Source organism: Tenrec ecaudatus, chromosome 11, assembly GCF_050624435.1.
Source record: "Tenrec ecaudatus isolate mTenEca1 chromosome 11, mTenEca1.hap1, whole genome shotgun sequence".
NCBI classification, from domain to species: Eukaryota; Metazoa; Chordata; class Mammalia; order Afrosoricida; family Tenrecidae; genus Tenrec; species Tenrec ecaudatus.
Genome location: NC_134540.1, coordinates 92,815,476 through 92,839,871, shown reverse-complemented (window position 1 = coordinate 92,839,871; position 24,396 = coordinate 92,815,476). Strand labels below are relative to the sequence as shown.

The following is a 24,396-nucleotide window of genomic DNA, read 5'->3' as shown; positions in this document are numbered from 1 at the left end:
TCAGTTACTTCTAACACTTCACATTTGAAGAGGTCAAATGTCATCAAATCTTTTCTTATGACTTATTTTACCATGTTCTGTTTACTTCAGATACTTCTGAACTTTCAAACATTTATAAGGTTTTGTTATTACAATTATTTCATGACTTTGTTTCAAACATCTAGTAACCATAATGAACACTTTTTTCAGTTTTAGAGGAATTACAATTGCAATTTTTAAAATCTTGTTAGTAACCAATCAGTGTATTCTTGGAAACTCTTTCTTAGTTTTTGGAATCAAGTGGTTTACTTCTGTTTCGATCGATCCCTTCCAATACACTAAATTGTCTTTACATTATTGAAACACATTTGCTTTAGGAAATGTGTTAGTTCAGGTTGACTAAAGAAACAAAACCAGAGACACTCATATATGTGTGAGAGAGAGCTTTATGCCAAGACGAAGTTATATATAAGGGACCCATTCCCTCCCAGACCAGATAAAGTCTATAAGGCCAATATCAATCCATAAATCCCTATTCAGACTCACACGACCACAGCAATGATGCAAAATGCAGGAAGATCACAGGCCAGTGGGTGAAAAGTCTTGTGAATCAAGTGGAGGTGGAAGCATCACAGGACTGGTGCAGGTCTCAGATTGGACCCTCAACAGGAAGGTGAAGGGAGAGAGAGAGGGGAAGGTTTCCAGGGCCTTCCATGAGAAGGTCATGCCCACGAGGAGTCACCATCAGGCTGTGACCTGATTGACAGGCTAAACTACACCCCCATACTTCAAGGTGAAAAATTTTTTTTATGTCAATACCACAGAAAACAACATGAAATTTCCCCCCCCCCCTCCAATAAAGAAGAGGTCTCTCACTATCCTTGAAATACGGGCACATTTTCAGACAGCCTTTAAATAATTACTTGTTCTTCTAAAAAGGAGTTCTCTGTGTGCTGGTTTATATGACTGTGTGTTTGTGGGTGGAGATATTTGTCATATATAAAATCCCATGACAAGATTTTCGTAGTAAAAAAAAAAGATTTTCATAGTGATATAATAGAGAAATACTTTTGACATTATAATATCAAAATTTTACTTATCTTTGGCCAACAGGTCATTAGAAGTTGAAATAAATAATTCACAAGACTAGCTCTCTCCCCCAAATAAATATAACAATAATAATAAATAATAATAGTGTGGTAGTTACAAAATCTGGTGTCAACTTGAGACTATTAAGACTGAAAGGGGTGGAGGTTAGCCTGTCCATCACGTTGTAGCTTGATTACCTTATTTGGACATAAATAGTTCACTGGAGACCATACCCAGACTCTCTGCTTAGTCTTCCTGCTGGCAAGACACATGGAGCTACGCTGATGGATCTAGAGCACTGGAGCTGGAGGAGCAATGTGGAGACCCTTGCCAGCGCTGAGATGCTTCCACCACCACTGGATCCACAAGAATTTCTACCCACTGTCCTGTGTTCTTCCTGCATTCAGCACCATTGCATGTTTTGCATGAGTCTGAAGGGAAATATATAGACTGCTGTCAGACATATGGGCTAATGTAGGACTTATGGACTTGATCTGGACTGGGTTGGGATGTTTTCTTTCTTTCTTACTTTATTTATTTATTTACATTTTATTAGGGGCTCATACAACTCTTATCACAATCCATACATATACATACATCAATTGTATAAATCACATCCGTACATTCTTTGTCCTAATCATTTTCAAAGCATTTGCTCTCCACTTAAGCCCTTTGCATCAGGTCCTCCTTTTTTCCCCTCCCTCCCTTCTCCCCCTTCCCTCATGAGCCCTTGATAATTTATAGATTGTTATTTTGTCATATCTTTCCCTATCCAGAGTCTCCCTTCACCCCCTTCTCTGCCATCTGTCTCCCAGGGAGGAGGTCACATGTGGATCCTTGTAATCAGTTCCCCCTTTCCAACCCACTCACCCTCTACTCTCCCAGTATCGCCCCTCACACCCCTGGTCCTGAAGGTATCATCCACCCTGGATTCCCTGTGCCTCCAGCTCTCATATGTGCCAGTGTACAACCTCTGCCCTATCCAGTCCTACAAGATAGAATTCAGAGCATGGTAGTTGTGGGGAGGAAGCATCCAGGATCTGTGAGAAAGCTGTGTTCATCGGTACTACCACGCACCCTGACTAACCCATCTCCTCTCCTAAACCCCTCAGTGAGGGGATCTCCAGTGGCCGACAAATGGGCTTTGGGTCTCCACTCTGCACTTCCCCCTTCATTCACCATGTGGGCTTTATTGCTTCTAAGCTAGATGGCCGCTTGTTCACTTTCAAGCCTTTAAGACTACAGACACTATCTCTTTCGATAGCCAGGCACCATCAGCTTTCTTCACCACTGCTTATGCACCCGTTTGTCTTCGGCAATCGTATCATGGAGGTGTGCAGCCAATGATATGACTTTTTGTTCTTTGATGCCTGATAACTGATCCCTTCGGGACCACGTGATCACACCGGCTGGTGTGTTCTTCCATGTGGGCTTTGTTGCTTCTGAGCTAGATGGCCGCTTGTTTATCTTCAAGTCTTTAAGACCCCAGACACTCTCTCTTTTGATAGGTGGGCACCATCAGCTTTCTTCACCACATTTACTTGTTCACCCGCTTTGGCTTCAGCAGAGGGTGAGCATCGTAGAGTGCCAATTTAATAAAAGAAAGTATTCATGCATTAAGGGAGTGCTTGAGTTGAGGTCCAAGGTCCTTCTGCCACCTTAATACTAAACCTATAAATATAGAGACATAGATCTATTTCCCTATCCTCATATATATATTTGTATGTACATGTCTTTGTCTAGACCTCTATAAATGCCCTTTGACTCCTAGCTCTTTCCTCCATCTCCCTTGACTTTCCTCCTGTCCTACTACCATGCTCCATCCCCACCGGGGTTACAGCTATACCTCTTCTTTATGTAACTTTACCCTTGATCATTCCCTACCAGGCCTGCTACTCCCCCCTCACCACGATTTTGGGTCCCATGTTTTTCCCTTGTCCCTGTGTTTGTTAACACCACTTCCTTACACCCCCCCCCACCTCCCTCTATCCCAAGTCCCCCCGGAACTGTCGGTCCCGTTGTTTTTCCTCCAGATAGTTCATCCAGCCTGTCTTATTTAGACAGACCTGTGGAGACAATAACAGGCATGAAAACAAGACAGAGGAAAACAAAGCAACAGTATACAACCAGACAGCAAAACAACAACAACAAACCAATATACAATTACTCTTTGATATAAAGTTCTCTCTCAAACACATATGAGCACCTATGAATTTGTCTGGTCAACCCACACTAACACAAATAATAATAATAGTAAAGTCTAGCTTTCAGTATCTTATTATGTAGACCATGTTCTTTCAGGATTTCTCCTTCATCCATTGTAGACACCAATCTTTTCCCCGCATATGACCTCCTTCAATGTTCTAGAGAGAATTGCTGTAGTACTCCATGTACTTGACTTGGTCAATAACTTTCTTCTTCTGAAACTTAATACTGATAACAAAACTCTCGCCTGGTATTGTTGGCTCTAGTAAATTTGCTCAGGTCGATAGATAAACATGCATCTTTCGGTCATTCTCCATTATGTTTTCTGTTAGCCTTCACTTTACCAATTCACCTTCCCCCTGTGCTTCCAAGAGAGACTATTTGGTTCTTCTTTCTTGAACAACTAAGTTCTCAAATAGCTGTCACAGTTTTATCTCTAAATGAATGGCATCTAGTGGTCTTTCTTTTACAATACCAGTGATATTTAACCTTTAATTTCTAAATGAGCTCACTGAAAACTGCGTATCGTTTTCAAATTGCTTTTAGATGAGCACAAAACTCTGAAAGGTTTAAAGCCAGGGTATATGGTGTCCTGTTTAAAACAATGAAAATATTGAAGGTACAAAGAAATGGTCTTTTTGGCTGAATTATGCCATCATGGGATCCGTGTGGTGGTGTGATATAATCAAAATACAAATAGAAATGGTTACAGGAGTTATAGAAGTTTTTCCATTTTTCGATAATTTATTTTTTATGTCACTCATTTGCATAAAGTTGTTATGACGAATGAAGATTGATGACAGAAAAATGTGAAACAATAGGGCAAATTGCCTTATTTAAATAACATTATTTTAATAGGGTAGAGCTGATTTGTCAAGAGCAATAACAAAAATTTCCTAGATGGCTAGAAGAAAAGCAAGAAAAGCTGTCCCAGGTTAAAAGGAATCCTGCTGATGCCTAAACTATTTGGAGAGAATAGTATTCTATCTATGGAAAGTCGACATATTGTAGGGTGGAATGTACTTTTTTATTAATCATTTTATTAGGGCATCTTACAGATTTTATAACAATCCATAATTCTTTTGTATCAAGCATGCTTGTATATATGTTGCCATCATTTCCAAAACATTTTCAGAAAAAATCTTAAGGATCATTTTTTTCAAATGAGATTGAAATTTAAATACATGTATTATGTGACTGTAGTTCTCTTGTTGAGCATGGGAAACTATCAGATATCAAATTTGAAATAAAAATGATTTCAAAATTCATATTCTGTAGCTCCAAATGCTGTGCTCTCCTAGAATCACTTATTTCTTTTGAGTAAGATTTTGACATTTTGTAAAATTATGTACTTCACATTGGTTTAATTTTTTATTAAATTACTTGTTTCTTCATATTCCAATTATGAAGTAATCAATATAGGTTTTATGTCAATAACAAATTCCTACTTTCTCGAATTTTTTCGTACTAAAATAAGAATGTTCTATTTTAGTAATCCAAAGTTCTTGATGGCCATAACTTATGAGGGGGTGCCCAAAATACCTGGAGAAAAGCTCTATTGGACTCTATCATAGTATGCATTTTTATTTTTTTTTCTTTGTTTTGCACTTTTCTTTTAAAGCAACATTGAGCATTGTGCAACTTGCTCTGAGTTAGTGCAACCAGTGGTGTCACCTGGAAAGGTTCTCTGGTCACAGTGAATTTTTTCATGAAATCATTTTCACTTGAGTCTCTTCTTTTTGTGATGGCCAATTTAAGAGAACAGCATGCGGCTGGAAAATTTGTTTTCCTGTTCAGGAAAAATGTCACAGACTCTGTTGTGATGTTGAACACAGCTTGCAAGGACAGCGCTATGGGGGAAAACTCAAGTGTAGAGTGGTTTTCTCATTTCACAAAAAGGTGAAATATTGGTTAATGACAAACCTTGTTCTGGATGTTTATCAACTTCCTGAATGTACGAAAACGTCGACTCACACTGCATTTGGAGTTTGTTCCACCAGGTCAGGCTGCTAATCAAGCTTTCTGTTTAGATGTTCTGAAAAGATTGCATCACAGTTTTCCACCAAAATAAAGACCTGATTTGTGGCAGATAGGAGATTGGTTTTGCCACCATGACAATGCACCTGCTCAAACAGCTATTTCAGTGCACCAGTTTTGGACAAAAAAACAGCATTCCTCTCTTGCCCCACGCACCTTACTCACCTGACCTCACTCCAAGAGACTTCTTATTGTTTCCTCGAATGTAGAGAGACATGAAAGGCCAGAAATGTGACAACATAGAAGAGGTGAAGAAAAAAAAATGAGGGAGGGGCTGTCAGCTGTCCAAACATATGAGTTTGAAAAATGTTTCCAAGAATGGAAACACAGATTTGACAAATGTATTAAGTGTAATGGAGAGTACTTTGAAGGTGATAGGGTCGTTTTGTAAATAAATAAGTATATATATATTTAAATATATAGCTTTGAAAAAAAATTGTCCTGGATAACACCTTGTACATTCTTTCATTTCTTTAGTCAACTTTCTATTTAATAAATACAATGGGTATCTGTTTTGAACCTAAGCCATGCTAAGTGGTAAAGATACAACAGTGAGTAAAAGAAACACCTATTAAAATCAAGACGAGTGCATTTTATGAGTATAAAAGAGCACGTGCTGTTAATGAACATTTAAAGGAGCATGCAAGAACAATACCCAAAATACTGAACTGTCTGATCCAAAAACCAACTCTCTCTTTTTAATTTTCAGAAACCATCTGGCTTTCTCTCTCTATTGGATGAAGAATGTGAAACAATGTGGTCCATGGAAACAAACCTCCCAAAGAAGCTCCAAAGTCTCCTGGCGTCCTCAAACACCAACGCAGTGTATTCCCCCATTAAGGATGGGAATGGGAATGTTGCCCTCAAAGATCACGGCACGGCATTCACTATCATGCACTACGCAGGAAGGGTAAGTTGAGAGAGCTGACTCATTTGTTATATGTAGCAATGAACAAATGGCTGGACAGTCGTTAAGCCTAACTGAAAGGTCATCACTTTGATCCCACTAGAGGAGTCCTGGGGGAGTGATGATTAAGCATTGGGCTGTGAACCACAAGGTCTTCAGATGGAAACTACCAGATGCTGAACGGGAGCAAGATGGCTTCCTAGTCCCATAAGACATTACAGCGTCAGAAATTCACAGGGAAAATTCTAACCTGTCCTAGGTTCGCCAGGAATCAGAATCCACTTGATGGCAGTGAGTTTGATTTGCTCTTGTGACTTTGTTAGGCTGTAAACTCTAAAGTCAGCTTTTCAAAACCACCAGCCATTCTGACAGAGAAAGATGAGGCTCTCTAGTTCCATAAAGATTCAAGTCTCTGGAACCCACAGATGCAGTTCTAGCCTTACTCCGGTTATCCTGATAAACAGTTAACCTCTTCCACATGTGACTGGTGATGCAAGATGAGCCAAAGAGCTCTGTATGCAACCCCGACGTCTCTGCTATGAGTATTTCCAAACAGCTATTAGCCCTTTGAGTCTATTTGCCCTGAATAGTTTTAATACTATTTTTACTTAAATTATGAGAACCTCAGTAAAGTTTCTCCAAGGCCTCTTCCCCATTCTCCAACAACTGCTGCTCTCCTAGTCTAGAGGTTGGCAGTGGGCGCCCACCCAAAAACAACTCTGAAGAAAGGCCTGGCGATCTTCCGCCCCAAATCACAACTTTGAAACCACATATGGAGTTACCATGAGTCTGAATTGACAGGAAGGCAACAAACAGCAACAATAATCTCTCTACATTCAAAGAACATGTATATATTTAAGAAGGCAATTTGATGGGAAGGTGTTGCACTGGTCTAGTAACCGACTGTATGCTGCAACAGTGAACTCAAACATACGAACAATTGGGAGGATGGTACAGGACTGGGCAGGATTTTAATTTGTTCTGCCTGGAATTGCTGTGAATCGAAACCAACCCAATGGCACCTTCCACCACCACCACCACCAGGAACCTGCACGAGTATTGTCTGCTGGGACTACTGATTATAGGAGAAGTGAGTAGATTTACCATGTAAAATTACATAATGCTTTTTTATGCTCAATTCCTTGGAAAAAAATACTACATATTTCTTCTTCCCGCTTTCTGCTGATGGTTTTTCTCACTTAGAATGTTCATTTCCTTTCTTTCCAAATCATATAACCTTCCCAGCAATCACCTTCCTGGCTTGATCCAAATTTTATTGACCTTGTGCTATTTGATCAATAATCCTAGATGCTTATATACCAAAAAATCCAACTCACTGCTATCCTGTCAATGCTGACTCATGGCCACCCAGGGGGATCAGGATAGAAGAGCCCCTGTTAATTTCCGAGACTCACTTTTTACAGGAGTAGAAAACTTTGTCTTTTCCCCCCAGAGCATCTGCTTTTCCACTGCTGACCTTGCATCTTGCCGCCCCTCGTGCGCACTGCTCCACCATTGCACTTTCCACTTTACAACGTCCTTCTCATATATTTGCACCATGCCCTGGTGTTAAAGCATTTCAATTGCAGTTTTCTAGTTAAGGAAGTATAAGTGGACTTCATTACTTCACTGACGATGCTACAGCTAGCAGGCTGCAACACTAAGGCCCATTTCCCTCAAATTCAGGAGGTTTTTCTCTCTTCACCATTGATCGGACCTAAATTCTTTATTTTTTATTTTTTTATGAATAAGCACTTTTTTCCCTTAAGTTCAAGTTATTGGGTGAAAATATAACAATGGTTGTGAGCATACACTTACTAACATATTCTATGAGACCAGTAATAACCTGTTAACAAGGTCAGATAATGATACTTCAAGAAAACTGTAGACCAATATTTATAGTAGATCTATATGAAAAGTTCTTGAAAATATTGGGAACTGAATCAGACAACACATTGAAATAATCATATACCATGATTAATTGGAATCTTCCCCAGAGTTGATTTAAGATAAGAAAATAAGCACTGAAGTATAGCAATTAATGCAAAAAAGAATTAATTATCTAAATAGACACATAAAACATACTAAACAAAGTCAAAGGCTTTTATTTTTTAATTATTATTTTTTTGTTTTTTAAACTTTGTATTGGGGGCTGATACAACTCTTATCACAAGCTATACATACATCAATTGTGTAAATAAAGCACATCTATACATTCAATCCCTTCATCATTTTCAAAGCATTTGCTCTCCACTTAAGCCCTTTGCATCAGGTCCTCTTTTTTTCCCCTCCCTCCCCAGTAACCCCTCCCTCATGAGCTCTTGATAATTTATAAATTATTATTTTGTCATATCTTGCCATGTCAGATGTCTCCCTTCACCCCCTTTTCTGTTGTCCGCCCTCCCCGCCCCCGGGAGGAAGTCACATGTAGATCCTTGTAATCGGTTCCCTCTTTCCAACCCAATCTCCCTCTACCCTCCTAGTATCGCCACTCACACCCCTGGTCCTGAAGGGATCATCCGCCCTGGATTCCCTGTGTTAAGGCGTTGCTTGTCTGTGCTCAGATAATCCATGTGAAATAGTGGAAGGAGAATAAGCATTTGAGTCCATCTTTTCAGATTTTTATAGACAGCTTCTTTATTCTGCAAATGCAAAGAGGACACTGATCATAAGCATGACATTTCTAATTGAGAAAGCGTATTTATGAACCCCGAAAGCTTGTGCTGGAGGTTAGTTGGTGGCCACGCTGTAAACCCAGGTGGGGTTTATTTATGCTGCACCAGCTATATTAGTCAGATTTCCCTCCAAACAGCTGAAATTCTGTTAATGCAGGAGCACCAGATTGTTGTAAGAATTTGAGCTTATAGATCAGAAAAATTGAAGGCCAGGAAGTGTGTCGAGGACATTGTACTCAACGTGTTATGTGGTCATATGAGCATACATCAAATTAAGTTGATGAGACAATTCCCTATATTTATTAAATAATTATTCATTTTACATAGTTTGATTGTGTTTATATGCCATACATCATGATTTAAAAGTCAGAATGAGATTTTTATTTTGATTCATCCTAATTTCACTATTATATCAACCAATGATAGGTAAGATGTAGTCATTAAAGTTTATTAAGCTATTTCCATCCCTGTTTCTTTCTTAAGCCACTAAACTTTGTCGATGGGTAAATAAATGATGCCCTTTTAGTCTTAAGTCATTGTTTATTTAATGTTAGCGGGGAGTTCAGTTCCAGACCTAATGGGTGACTATGGGACATAGTTTCGGTCATTCCATCTGACCATCCTCTTTCTTCACAGCCCTCCAGGACTCCCTCCTGCCTGTAGTAACCCTGTCACAATCAGCAGGCTAGCCCACTCTTCTCCAAAATGATTGCAAACCTTTATTTTATGACATTTTCTGACAAAACCCACCTGTACACGTCCTCTTATAAGAGTTTTTATTCAGATCTACTCACACACAAACACCTTCTCCCATTAAACCTTTTTCACCTTCAAGATTGGAACATTCTTCTTGTTTTCTTTAAAAGATTGATTTCTATTCATCTTTCAACACGTAAAGACACAGTTATGCCCAATTCAATTCTCATTTATAGTAAATATCTTTTACATTTGACTTTAAGTCAACTCTTCCCCCCACCAACCCCCAACCCATTCTGGTACTCTTGGGAGAAAGATGGACTTTCTACTCCTGTAAAAAGTTACAATCTCAGAAACTCACAGGTGATGTTCCATCCTGCCCAATGGGTCACTCTGAGTCAGAATCAACTCGATGCAGTGGTTTGTTTTTTTGGTATGGCTGATCCACTTGGTAATATCATATCCTCTAAAGTAAAATCAGTACTTACTGTTATATACTCTGTCTATTTCAATTCACTTCAACTAATAATATGTATCAGTCTGCTATCCATGTGATTCCATCTCATAGCAACCCAATGGGATAAGGAAGAAAGTATCCTTTAAGGGAGTAGAAAGCCCTATCTTTCATCAGTAAACACTTAGCTTTAGCTAATCAGAAATGAGTAAAACATATTCCTCCACTTAAATATCTCAGTCAAATTAGTTAAAGTAAAATGAACACATATGATATGATTTCCCTTAAATAATATTGACAATTATAAATTTTCAGGGGAAGAGAAACAATTGTTTAGATCACATAAAAAGCTATATTTTCCAAATGTGGTGGCCCTATGAGGTAAACATTGGACTATTGCCTGTAAGATGTAAGCCATTCAAACCTGTGAACACCATGGGGAGAGATGAGGCGGTTGGCTCCCATTAAAATGATGGTTGTGAATATACATGAGATGGTTATGAGTCAGAATTGGATCAATGCAGTGTGTGTTGTTTGATTTAGAGAATCACAGGACATTCACTTGGATGTGACCCTTAGAAGGTATTTGGGTCCTGATGACCTTTATGAGTCTAGGTCATCAAGAATGGTGTTATGCTGGGTGAAGATAGGGAGGTGGCATGGGGGGAGGTAGTCAATGAAAAATTGCGTAAATAAGTAAGCTTGAGAAATAAATCCATTAATATTCAATTCTATTTGCCCATGAACTTTGTGCAACCCTCTCATAATATATATGCAATTGTATAATTTCATTGACTCCTTCCCCACATACAAGCACCTTAGTTTTAAGCAAGAATTCCATAATTGAAATCATTTGTAGTTAAAAACAAAACAACAGCAAAAACCTTTCATTTCACTGAGATGCACTAATGAATTTTCGTCTAAGGACTCCCTAAGGGCACATTCACATGTTGCAGTACAGATTACATGTAATTTGTGGCAAAATGTCAAGCCATATGCTTTTGATTTATCAAATGTAAGTACAAGTACTTAAATGTTGAGTTATTGCACTTTTTTAAACAAAGCACATGTTTTCAACTTAATAAGAAAAAAAATTCTATTGATGAATAAAAAAGGGAGTATTTACTTATCACCAAAAAGTGAGACACTTTGTAAAAATATCTACCACTTGGTACCATATATTTCATTAACATCAAAATTATTAGTGTGCATTTTAAAATCAAGAGATCTATCAAATAGTTCATTTAAAATCAAAATTCAGGGTGTATTTTAAATGATAGGAAGAGCATTATATGAGAGATCTTTCACAGTGAAATTATTGCATGAGCGAGCACTGAGAAGTTCTAAATTTGTTGATTTGGGTTGCTAGTTGCTTCTTTGTCAGAAGCTATGGGCTAGAGCCTCTCTCTCATGGCCCCTCCATGACTAGTTAACCTTCCTTTTTAGAAAAATGCATCATATCTCACCAGAAGGACCATTCCCGTGCTTATGACATAATTAGAATAGTGGTTATAATGACATCCACCCTCCACCCGCAGGGACTCTCCCATCTCCTCGTGCTGACTGTAAGGCTGGGACGCACATTGGATTCTTGGTTGGAGCCCAGACTCAGAGGTCCTTTTAGAAATGTTTAAGCAACATTACTTGAATTATAGCTGAGGCTCTTCTAAACACATTTGAATTTTTTATTACTCTTAGGAACAAACTGTGTTTTCTAGTTCCATTACAGAAATATTTTAAAGTAAATGGAAACAGGCTGTGCATGAAATATTAACCGGGTCTCACTAATGAGCATGAATCTGAATTAAAGAAGATTTTATTTATTTATGTAGCCTGATCGTTTTAGCAAATTTAAAATCATTTATGCAATTACCTGTTTTAGGGGTGGCACTTCAAATTCTGTCATTGATTTAAATGATAGATAAGCATTAAATCGAGAATTGTGCCTGCTTTTATGGGCTATTAAAATTAGAATTAAGAAGGACAGAAGAATTACAATTTGACAAATGATGCTATCTCTTAATATAATTGAATTTCCATTAAGGTGCTTCTAAACTAACATGAGTAGGAAATAGTATTTGATAAAAAGTTCCTAAATTTTTTATGTGAGAAAAGGGAGTAGTTTAGAAGAAGATAAAGCAATCTCGTATGATAAAAAATTTATATATTTCTGGGCATGCCTGACCCTAATCTGTTGTCCACAACAAAGTCCTTCAAAGTTCTTAATCATAATCATTTACTTTAACATGAAATGATTCTCTTTGATTCTAATGTATCACATTGAATAACTGGCTTGAATTGGTTATAAAATCAAGGTAGTGATTTCTCTCATGAAATACAAACACACTGATGATGGTTGGTTGCTGGCCTACTTCCTTCATTAAACTGATTAAATATTAACCTCCTAGAACAGTGGTTCTCAACCTCCTAATGCTGCGACCCTTTAATCCAGTTGCTCATCTCATGGTGACCTCCCCAACCATAAAATTATTTTAGTTGCTACTCCATAACTGTAATTCTGCTACTGTTATGAATCAGGCAACCCCTGTTTGACCCCCAAAGGGGTCGTAACCCACAGGTTGAGAACCGCTTTCCTAGAAGATACTTCCGTATCCTAATCCCTGGAGACTGAATGTTACTTATTTGGCAAAAGGATCTTGGTTATACATAATTAAGTTGAGGATTCTGAGATGAGTAAATCGTCATCCTAAATTATCCTAAAGTCAAGGTCATCTCTAGGAGAAAGACAAAGGGATATTTAGACAGAAGAGGAGGTGACAAGGTGACTACACACGAGACAGAAGTAACCACAATCAAGGCACACTAACAGCTGCCAGAGGCTGTAATAAGCAATAATAGATTGAACAACTCAGAACACCTGTGTGTGTGGTCTTGCCAGATTTTAGATTGCTAGAAAGGGGTGTGATTTCTCTTGCTACAATACTTGAAAGGTCCAGTGGAAGGATAGTGGAGAAAATGGAGATGATTTTTTTTATCTACTGAAGTGGTAGTATTAAAAGTGAAAATAAATTAGATAAATGCTTGAATGTATGTTACTCTGCCATTAAGTGCTTCTCCCTGAATACATGAGTTGTTTACGTATGAGTAGCTCAGCCTTGACTAAAGAATTGGCTTTTTGTTTGTTTTATATCACTTACACTTAGCTTTATAATTAATTATAATTAGGCATACAACTGTATAGAGTTTAAACATTTAAATATATTGTAATAGTATCTTTACTTAATAAAAGTTAAACATTATATATCTGTGCATGTACACGTGTATGTACATACGGTGGGATACTCAACAAAACCAAAAAATACCCAGGAATTACTCTGGAAAGAGCGGAGATTTCTTAGTACATATTTTCCCCACAATATGAGTGAGCATCTAGCAACTTGCTCTTAGTGCACCCCATGCTGTCACCTGAGAAGGTCCTCTCTGGTCACAGTGAATTTTGTCCTAAAAGCAATTTTACTCAAACCTCATTTTTTGTGATGGCCAATTTAAGAGAACAGCATGCAGCTGTGAAATTTTGTTTCTTGGGAAAAATGCTACAGAAACTCTTGTAATGTTGAGGATAGCTTATAAAGACAGGACTATGGGGAATTACAAAGCCAGTACTATGGGGAAAACTCAAGTGTATCTATGACTTGTTTTTTCATTTCAAAAAAAAAAAAGTGAAACGTTGGTTGATGACAAACCTCATTCTGGATGTTCATCAACTTCCCAAATGAATGAAAATGTCGACCTGTAATGCATTTGGAGTTTGTTCCACTAGGTCAGACTGTTAATCAAGCTTTCTAATTAGAGGTTCTGCAAATATTGCGTAACAGTGTGCGACATAAAAATGCCGGGTTTATGGCAGACAAGGGACTGGTTTTGCCACCACGACAATGCACCTGCTCATGTAGCCATCTCAGTGTGCCAGTTTTTGGCAAAACACAGCGTGCCTCTCTTGCCTCATGCATACTCCTCACGTGACCTTGCTCCTTGTGACTTCCTTTTGTTTCCATGAATGAAGAGGGACTTGAAAGGTCAGTGTTTTGCTGTAGAAGAGTTGAAGGAACGCAACGGGAGGTGCTGTCAGCCATCCAAACCAATAATTTGAAAAATGTTTGCAGGAATGGAATCACAGATTTGACAAATGTCTTAAGTGCAATGGAGAGTACTTTGAAGGTGATAAGGTTGGTTTGTAAGGTTGGTTTGTAAAAATAAATTCATAACTTTGTGGGGGGGGGTACCACCTCTTATCTTCCTCTAGAGAGAGAGACTTATGATCCTACTTCTTGACAGAAAAAAGTTATATTGCCCTAACACTGTGGGTTAGGCTGCTAATCTCAGTGCCAAAGATTCAAATCATCAACATCTCTTGGGGACAAAGATCCAGTCGTCTGCTCCTGTAAAGTTGTAGCATCAGGCACACATGCCCGTGCCACTGTCTCCATGATTCTTCAAAGGATCTCATTACTAAAATGTTGGCCTTGTAAGGTGGGGAAAGAATCCTGATTTATGGTGGACTGACAGCTGGACTATCAATATTTGAACATGTTTCCTTATCCTTGAAAAGGACATACTCCTAACTCCTTTAGAATGAAGGTTGAAATTCGTCCTTTCAGGTGTAACTGTTAGTCGTATTGTAGAGAGACAGAGATTTTTACAGCATTGATATTGCAGTAATTCTAGGTAATAGAAGGATGAAATCCAACCTAGTTGACCTTAAACATATTTACTTGACATTTGTACACGGACAACATTGGCCTATAGATTTTCTCAATTGCACTTGAGCACCTTCTGTGGTTTGTCAATATACCCTCACCCCCTGGAAATTTATGGAGGACACAGTGTACCCCAAGGAGGCTCATAAAGTGAATCTTTAAATCCAAAACAAAGAAGATGGGATTAATCAACTGGGAAAGTTCCATTTCTTCTTCTCTTTCCTTTCTCTGCAAAGAAACCCCACGTGTAACCATCAAACCAATCTGGTCTAAACTCACCTGATATTATTAAAGGCTATTTGGTAAAGATAAATTGATCCACTGAAAAGGTGTCATTGACAGCTGCATTTATTCATTCTTAGGCTGTCTGAGAAAAATAAAAATTAACTCCACCAGGTTGTTGGCGGTATATTGTTTATATCATTTTTGCCCATGCATAAATATGTCCTTGTCCAGATTTTTGCTAAAACAAGGAAATACATGATCTGATTTAGAGCAACTTACTACTTCTTTGATAGGTTCTATTACATTCCTGGGCTGGCAGAAAAGTCACAAAGCAGGAACACTAGCTTTCTTAGATTATTTCTTATATTAGTACCCCTTAACATTTTCCTCTTAACACAAACCAAAGAAGTATAAATTTCAAAGGTGTCAATTTCCACAGTATCTATGTAGCTCTAGTGAAGAGGCTGTCTGGAGAGGGGCTTCGGAAAGATCATATTCTTTGAAAACCCAATGACTGCAGTTGTACTCGGAAACACGTGGTGTTGCTGTGATGTTTTTGACGGCGAGAACTGTTAATATAGTATACGTTCTTACGAACCCTCTCCCACTAATTAAAAGACACTCAGATTCGCTGCCTTCCTGTAGATCCCGACTCAGAAGATCCTATAGGAGAGAGTAAGCCAGCCCCTGGGAAGTTCTGAGGCTGTATATCTTTACGGAAGTAAAGCCTCATCTTGCTCCTGTGAGTTGGCTGGTGGTTTCAAGCTGTTGACTTTGCAGTTCGCAGCCCAACAAGTCGCCCACTATGTGATCGGCTCACCTTCCATTTGATCATTTAAGGACAGAAAGAATACCAAGAAAAGCTATAAGACAGAAGGACTTATATTGTTTAAATGGCAATGATCTATAGAAATTAGCTCAACCTCCCCCACACACACACACACAAATGGAGACTGTTTGCTAAGCACTCAGATGGAAAGCTGAAACCACCATGAAAAATAATTGGACTCGTATATATTTGCTGAAAATGATCATTTATCTTTCTAAAATCTAATCTTCGCATATATTCTGATGTGATATATTGAATTAAAATGTGTAAAAATTTTGCATTTTTATTGCCTATTAATCCCAACCATTTCATTTCTAGGGATAATAGTTTGCATCATGTTTGTAAATAACAAGGTAGTGAAAGGATTGCAAATTTGACTAATGAGTGAATTTGCTTCCATTCCTTAACGATTGATGTTGCGCAGGGTGGTTTTTTAAGTCGCCTTCTCCTAGGAGGTTATTTCATCTCATATTCCAGTTACAGTGTATGAGATGATTCACAAATATTCAGCCCACTGATTTCGTCGTGGCTTATAGACCCTCATATTCAACGGAAACGTCCCCATGGGCAACCTCTTCATTTCAACATATCCAGAAACTAACTGAGCTAAATTCCCCAGTCCCTTCCCAAACTCCCTCTCCCTTTCCCTGACAATCTCAATAAAAGTAAATACACAAATAAAACTGTTTCTCCTTATTTGCCCAGCTTTTTACCTCATGGCAAAACCAGAAATCTAATTTATTATAACATCTGTGCTGCTCTCTTATTTATTTCTCACATTCAACTATTGCCTTTCTTGTGGTTGATTTTCAAGTTCATGTCACACTTCCCACTTTGGTGGATTATTTCAAAAGGCTTCTAACACCAATGATGGGATTAAAAAAAACCGCGCTCACTGCCATCAAATAGATAATACCTCCTCCAGACTCCATACGACAGAGTACACATTTCCACGTGGCTTTCCCAGGCTGGCAATCCTCTGGGAGCAGACAGCCTACCTCGCTCCCTCAGAGCAGCAGCTGAGGCCAGACTACTAACCTTGCAGATCAGGGTACTGGTCAATTGTGAGCTGAGGAGTAAATCTATATTTTTACTTGAGAGAGATAGGAGAGAGTACTTGCTATTGGTTATTATACCACCATTTTTGACTAATGGGGACCTTAGAGGCACTAAAGGAAATGTTCTCTGGTTCTGCACATTCCTCCGCATCAATGCTACCTTTGAGTCCATTTGTTTCTCAGTCTCTGGGTGAATGCATCTCAACGAGGAGCTCTGGGACCCCGTGGCCTGCTCCTTTATCAAACTTGCTGTCCGTTTCTAGTGCTCTGTTTCCCTGTTGGTTTGTCTGAAGTACGCAATCGACATAAAGCCTTCCCATCTGATTCTCTGGACTATTGGAGTTGCATTTCTTCTAAAATGTATTTCTTTGTTGTCCGGCTGTCTGTAGTATACTCAGTATCTGCTTTTAGTGTGAATGCATCCGTTCTTCTGTATTACTTTTTCATTGTCACAAACCCAAACCCCAAACGAAACTCCCTGCCATCAACCATAGCCAACTCATAGCCACCCTACCGGCTGGGGCAGCGTAGAATGGTCCCCTTTGCATTTCAGAGAGGGTAAACTCCTTACTGGGATAGAAAGCACAGCCTTGCTCCTGACTGGTGGTTTCTGAAACTTCTGACTTTATAGTTAGCAGCCCAATTTGTAATCCCCAGGGCACCCATGTTCCTCTGTCACACACAGAAGGTGATGGCTTGGGGCAGGCACGCCTTTGTCCTCAAAGTGACAGCTTTGATTTTTCAAATCCTGTAGAGCTCCTTTGCTGCTATTTTCCCCAATAGAATACATTGTTTTAATTCTTCACACCTGCTTTTATTGACATCGGGTATTGATACAAGTAGAATGAAATCATTGACAAATTCCAGGATTTCCCCCCCCCCCCTCTATCATGATGTTGTTTATCAAGCCAGCTGTGAGGATTTTGTTTGTTTTCTGCTTTGGTGGGATCTATACTAAAGACCATAGTCTCTGACTTTCATTAATAAGTGCTTCAACCCTCTTCATTTTTAGCAAGCCAAAGAGTTGTGTCATTGACGCACCACAGGTTATCAATAGGCCTACTCTCCTCATCTTCATACACCCAGCTTCGCGAGAATCATTTCTTTAACAACTTGACTGTGTGAGATCAAAGGCTGCAATTCCGACATGCAGATGCCTCTGTTTCATTTATCTCTCGCCCTCTCTGGCAACAATGTCAAAATTAAATATTATTATTCTTGTTTGATCTGTTAATAGCAGACTTAGCTAATAATGATAATGACTGTTTTGCGCATCAGATGCTCCTAAGGCATCATTTAAGACCCTTTTCTCTATCAGCTTTGCTCTCCTAAGTCAGAGTAATTTTTGCTCTTTCGTTCTAAAATGATATTCAAGATCATATTAGTATGTTTTTTTCTTTATATACTTGGTGCATGCGAGTGTATAACTGATAGAGTTATAAACAGAATTAGATTTTATTGTTGGATCATATTATTTGTTGAGATAAGTTCAGCAGAGATCGTCTTTTGCTTTCATCTGGATAGAGCCCAAACAATGCCAAGGATTTTTCTGATATTTAAGTAGCCCTTGCAGTCTCATTCAATAACCAAAAATCTTTAGTCTTATCTAACATTCAAAACTACAAACTGAATTGAAAATTAAATCCTCTCCCTTTAAGCCATAGCCCTAGCCTAAAGAGCCTTTATATACCTACATGATAGATAGCTACATACATACATACATACATACATACATGCATACATACATAGGTATAGAGTTAGATACAGATATATATATGTAATTTTTTTCTTGTCAAGTGTTTTGAAAAGCTAAATAGATGATGCCCACTCATGTCCATTTACCATGGAATCCTCTTAAAAGGGTTATCCTGATTAACGAGGTAAGCCAATAAAATAAACTTCAATGTGAGTTGATCATGACTCTGCACTAAAATTTATAGATATGATACAGAAGGGCAAAAACACCATCTACATTATCTTCTCATAAGTGATTCCTGAGTTGTTGTTGTTGTTACTATTGTTTATTATTTAGGTGGATAGGTAGAAACTAGAACAAGCACCTTATTTGTTTTTATGTCTTTTTCAGTATCACATTTTTATTCATTTCCCCCCAAATGATCAGCACTATGTATGACTAATATAAGGTTCCATTACAATTACAGTTGTCAGGAAAATAGATTTCTATTGATACTGGCCTGATTTGTAATCATTGGAAGTTTTTTTTCTCTATATAGACTCCTAAAATATGTTAATCCAACTAAGAAAAAAATAACTTTAAATCATAATCTAGTTTCATTTTAAACATCTAAAAAGCTTTTAACATATGCCAGTATCTGTTCTAATATTTGTTTTCTGGTAAGGTATGGCCTTATATCTAAGATGTTCTACTGAATATTTATTTATGAAAATCGCCCTCTGCACCAGAGCACATGAGGGGACAGAGCGAACAGAGGCTCATAAGTCACTACTGCTTGAAGTTATGGTTCCCAGACTTTAATGTGAAACTGACAAATGTAGATTCCCTAACTATTTCTACAGAAGATGATTAGCTAGGTCTGGGCTAAGATGAAAAGTTTGCATTTCCAATAAGTACAAGTGGATAGTCTAATAATGTCCGTTATTGGTTTGAGAAGCAGTAACAAAATCCGCCTCCCAATAAGAGATCAATGTAGCCCTCCAAATTCCTCTCACTGCCCTCTAGATGATCCCGACCCGGAGTGCCTAGATAGGATACGGTGGAACGACCCCTGGGGGTTTCTGAGACTGTAACTCTATTTCTCTATATAAATCATTTTATTGGGGGCTCATACAACTGTTATCACAAGCCACACGTACATCCACTGTGTCAAGCACATTTGTACATTTGTTGCCATCATCATTCTCAAAACATTTGCTTTCTACTTGAGCTCTTGGCATTAGCTCCTCATTTTTCTCCCCCTCCTTCATAACCCTTGACAATTTATAAATTAGTACTATTTTGTCATATTTTACACTGTCTGATGTCTCCCTTCACCCACTTTTCTGTTGTCCATCCCCCAGGGAGGAGTTATATGTAGATCCTTGTCATCGGTTCCGCCTTTCTACCCCCTTTCCCTCCACCCTCCCAGTATCACCTTTCTCACCGCTGGTCCTGAAGGACTCATCTGTCCTGGATTCCCTGTGTTTCCAGCTCTCATCTGTACCAGGGCATATCCTCTGGTCTAGCCAGATTTGTAAGGTAGAATTGGGATCATGATAGTGGGTGGGGAGGAAGCATTAAGAACTAGAGGAAAGTTGTATGTTTCCTTGTTGCCACACTGCACCCTGACTGGCTCGTCTCCTCCCCGTGACCCTTCAATAAGGGGATCTCCAATTGCCCACAGATGGGTCTTGGGTCCCCACTCAACATTCCCCCTCATTTACAATTCTATGATTTTTTGTTCTTTGCTGTGTGATACCTGGTAACTCTTTACAGGAGCAGAAGCCCCATCTTTCTCTTGTGGGGAATATCTGCTTCTTTCGAAGCTGTGGCCTTTCAGACCGCAGCCCAACATGTAAGGGTCCATAAAGTCACATGGCCTTCCTGCTATGTGATGGGCCACTGAAGAACAGTTAAGACTACAGAAATAATGAACTCACTAAATCCCAGGTCTGGCTGACCTCTGCACCCTTTAAAATAGAGAGAGCAGGCCAAATGCACTTGTTTTAAATTCAGGGAGCCAAAATCCAGTGTTGGTAGAAATTGCTATTTCAGTAGAGCTCTCTCATCTCTGGATTTTAGTTTCCTTGGTGATTAGCCAAGCACGAGTCTGACAGCCGTCAGTTAAGAAGACAATGGATGTGCTTTGGCATCCTGTAGCTTTTTTTTCCCCTCTCCCTTTTCTTTGTGGATTCAAGCAACTAGTTGCGTTATTAAATGAATTGTGATTCACAATTATGGTGCAAATTTTGTGTACCTTTTATCATATACAGATGGCACAATCTATCCTTTAATTGTATTTCCTTTTTTTCTGACTGTGCTGAGGCATTGCAGCAGTACTGTCACCACACAGCGCGTCGCCGTCGCTCTCTAGCTTATGATGCACTCCGCCTTGGAATCTAACAAAAGCAGGTGGATGAGAATGTCTAAATGCTGAAACATAAACAACATGCTTAGTTTTCTTTTGAATCGTTTGATTGAACAGAACCATTCCAAAGGAAAAATTGTAGGACATGACAATTTCTGTAAACTTTTATATGCAGGTATATGATATACATCATTATATTACATGCATAAGGGAGGTTTTCGAATCCTATCTCTCATTCATCAAGAGGGAAGAACATTAAAAATTGCGCTTCAGTCATGGAAAGGGAGGGAAGGAAAACATTTCGCATATCTCCTTCTTTTGCTGCATTCCTATTTTCCCGTCTTTCAGTCACCCATTAAAAAAACAGCAGGAAAAGGAAGAGGTTAGGACTGAGTAGAACAGCTGCCCTGCGTTCTGTGTGAGGACATTCTGCCTAAAACCTGCTCTCTCAATGAGAACATTGCCCTCGGAAATCTCCCGACTTAGACGGAGGCTATGCGCAAAAAAAAACCCAATAGCGTCACATTTTGATATTTTTGTTTCATAAGTGTCTCTGATTATGTAAGAATTCTTTTTTTTTCCTTCCCTCATGTAATACAACAAAATACTACTTGTTCCTGGTTCATCCTCTTGATCATTGCTATGCTTGAGTGCACTGTGGCAGTGACTGTGTTAATCCAGCTCATTAAATGTCCCTCTCTGGGTTAGTCCAGGTAGACTAGAGAAATAAATCCAACAAAACTCATATGTGTATAAGAAAGAGCTTTCTATACAAGAGCAATTGAATATTGAGAAAGCATCCCAGCCCAGTCCAGATCAAGTCCCTAAGTCTATTAATAGCTCATATGTTCGATACCAATCTGCAAATTCCTCTTCAGACTCACGTAGCACATGCGATGACTCTGAATGCAGGAAGGTCACAGACCGGTGGGTGCAAAGTCTTGTGGATCCAGTGGCAGTGGAAGCATCTCGTGCTGATAGGGGTTCCCAGGTGGCTCCTTCAGTTCCAGAGCTCTAGCAAAGCTCCATGTGTCTTCTCAACCAGAAAGACTCACAGGGAATGTGCCTCCTGTCCCAACAGGTGATTTATCTCCTGAGCATCTCCAAATGAGACCATTAAACTACAACCTGATTGACAGGCTAGACCCCACCCCTTTGCTCTTAAGTCTCAAACTGACAACTGATTATGTAACTACCACATGCTCTTTTTTGCTCATCTCTTATTTACAAAGCATCTTGCCTTTCTATAGTGAATTGACCATTCATTATGACATGACCAAAGTAAACAAGAGAAAATCTCAACACCCTGGCTTCTAAAGAGCATTCTGACCCTACTTCTTCCAAGACAGAATTGTTTGTTCATCTGAAAGTTCATGGCATATCCAATAGTGTTTTCTAACACTACAAGTAGAATGTATCAATTCTTCTGTCTCTAATTTTCATTGTCCAGGTACAGATTTTCCTTGTTCAGATAGACCGCAAAGAAGATATGACATGTGAATCAATTTAAAACACCACAGCCAGATGTACCTATTCCATAAGTTGGTATCTTTGCTTTTTAGTATTTTAAAGAGGTTTCCTATGGCAGGCTCGCCTAATGCATTACATCATTGATTGACTGCTGCTTCCATGGGTGTTGAGTATTGATCCAAGAAATAAGAAATTCTTGACAACTTCAATTAGTTTGTCACTTATCCTGATTGCTTGTCCAGATGTAAACCTCTTTGTTTTGTTCCTGTTCAGCTGTGATCCAAACAGAAAGTTATAGTCTTTTATGTTTCTCAGGAAGTACTTGAAGTGATATTCATTTTGGTGAGCAAGATTATTTCATCTGTTTTGTTTCCATATTTTACTATGGCAAATAATGTTGTGATGAGCGTGAATATATGTATTCATGTCATGCCTATTAGTGGACACATGGATAAATAAATTTTGGTACATATTAAAACAAAACCCTGCTTTCTACTTCCATAACTGTAGAAGAAAACAAGGCTTCCTGCTCCCGTAAACATTTAAAGCCCCAGAAACCCAAAAGGATAGTTCTGTCCTATAGGATCACTATGATTTGGAATTAACTCTATGGCAATGAGAGAGAGAATGTGTGTGTGTGTGTGTGTGTGTGTGTGTGTGTGTTTCAATCCAACAACTTCTGTCACATGCATGCTGGAAAATAGTCTATTCTCTTATCTGATGGTGTTCCAGACTCAAAAAGTTGTACATGTTTTCTCCTTGGTGTTTCCATCTCATGGAAATTCTTCTGCCCATTCATGCAGGTTTGTGGACTCATAAACATCAAATGTACAGGAACTTCAGTGGCCTTGTCCTCTCAGATTTAAAGCATCTCTTCTTTCAATTTCTATTTTTATATTAATTGGCTCCTGCTCATTTTGAGGAGTCCAGGTGTGATGGTGGCCACTGCATGGTCAGCAGTTCAAAACCAAGAGCAGCAACATAGGACAAAGACCAAGCTTTTTGCTCCTGTGGACAGTTACAGATGGAAACTCACAGAGACTCACTATGAGTCAGCAATGACTCGGTGGCAGTGAGTTAATGAGTATTCATTATGAAGTTCATTGTTCTCAGTAAATTCCAAGTTTACACAAACATAGATGGCTATGGTTTTGAAATGCTGATCTTACTAGAAAGATTTGCTTATACACACACAAAACAATTCTTTTGTATAGTAGTAAATGAATGTCTACTGAAAAAATTATAGTTATAAGATCAAAGTCTCCTTAGTGAGTGTGCAGGCTTTTGGTAGTGTCCAAGTGGACTGTGTAGGAAAAGGCTCCTGAGTATTGCTTATGTCAGACATGGTATAGTCAAATCCCAGGAATGGAATATCTGAGCAGATATTGGTGAACACTTGAAACAGAAATAGAGATATTGATTAGGAATAGCTTGGTTGCACACAAACATTTTTATTTCTTTTGAAAAGCACTTTATGAGAAAGAAAGAAAGAAAGAAAGAAAGAAAGAAAGAAAGAAAGAAAAAAGACCAATAGGATTTTCCCTTTTAGACATATGGGAAAAAAGGAGTACCAGCTTCTAACTGCAACACCGGTGGTTCAAATTCACCAGCCTTGCTGCAGGGGAAATTTTGACAAGGCTATTAGCTGGGATAGAGACAGCCCCAGAAACTCTGCTGTGTCCAAAAGGGTTGCTATGAGTCAGAACTTATTTAACAGCAGTGGGTTGGTTTAAGGCACTAGAATGAGTCCATCATTAATGCTCTGGGTGGATATTAGAAAGGTTAGCGCTTCAAGTTCACACAGAAGCACCTTGAAACAAAGGTTAAAAACCTGCTTCTGAAAAGACAACGGTTCATTTATGCTACAGATTGTAGTTATAACAACAGTTAGTTTATGCTATAGATTGTGGTTATAAAAACAGTTAGTTTATGCTATAGATTGTGGTTATAGTCTACCTCTGACACCCAGAGAGTCTCTATTAACCGCAGTCAACTTTATATCTATTTT

The 24,396-nt window shown here is 38.7% G+C and overlaps 1 protein-coding gene across 1 annotated transcript in view; it reads left to right on the top strand.

The window, feature by feature from the left end:
* The window catches only part of MYO16 (myosin XVI), a 599,120-nt gene that overhangs the window by 368,803 nt on the left and 205,921 nt on the right, over positions 1–24,396 (top strand). The window contains exon 22 of the mRNA XM_075562598.1: positions 6,020–6,220. Within this exon, the coding sequence (XP_075418713.1) occupies positions 6,020–6,220 (201 nt within the window). The remainder of the gene's footprint in view (positions 1–6,019; positions 6,221–24,396) is intronic.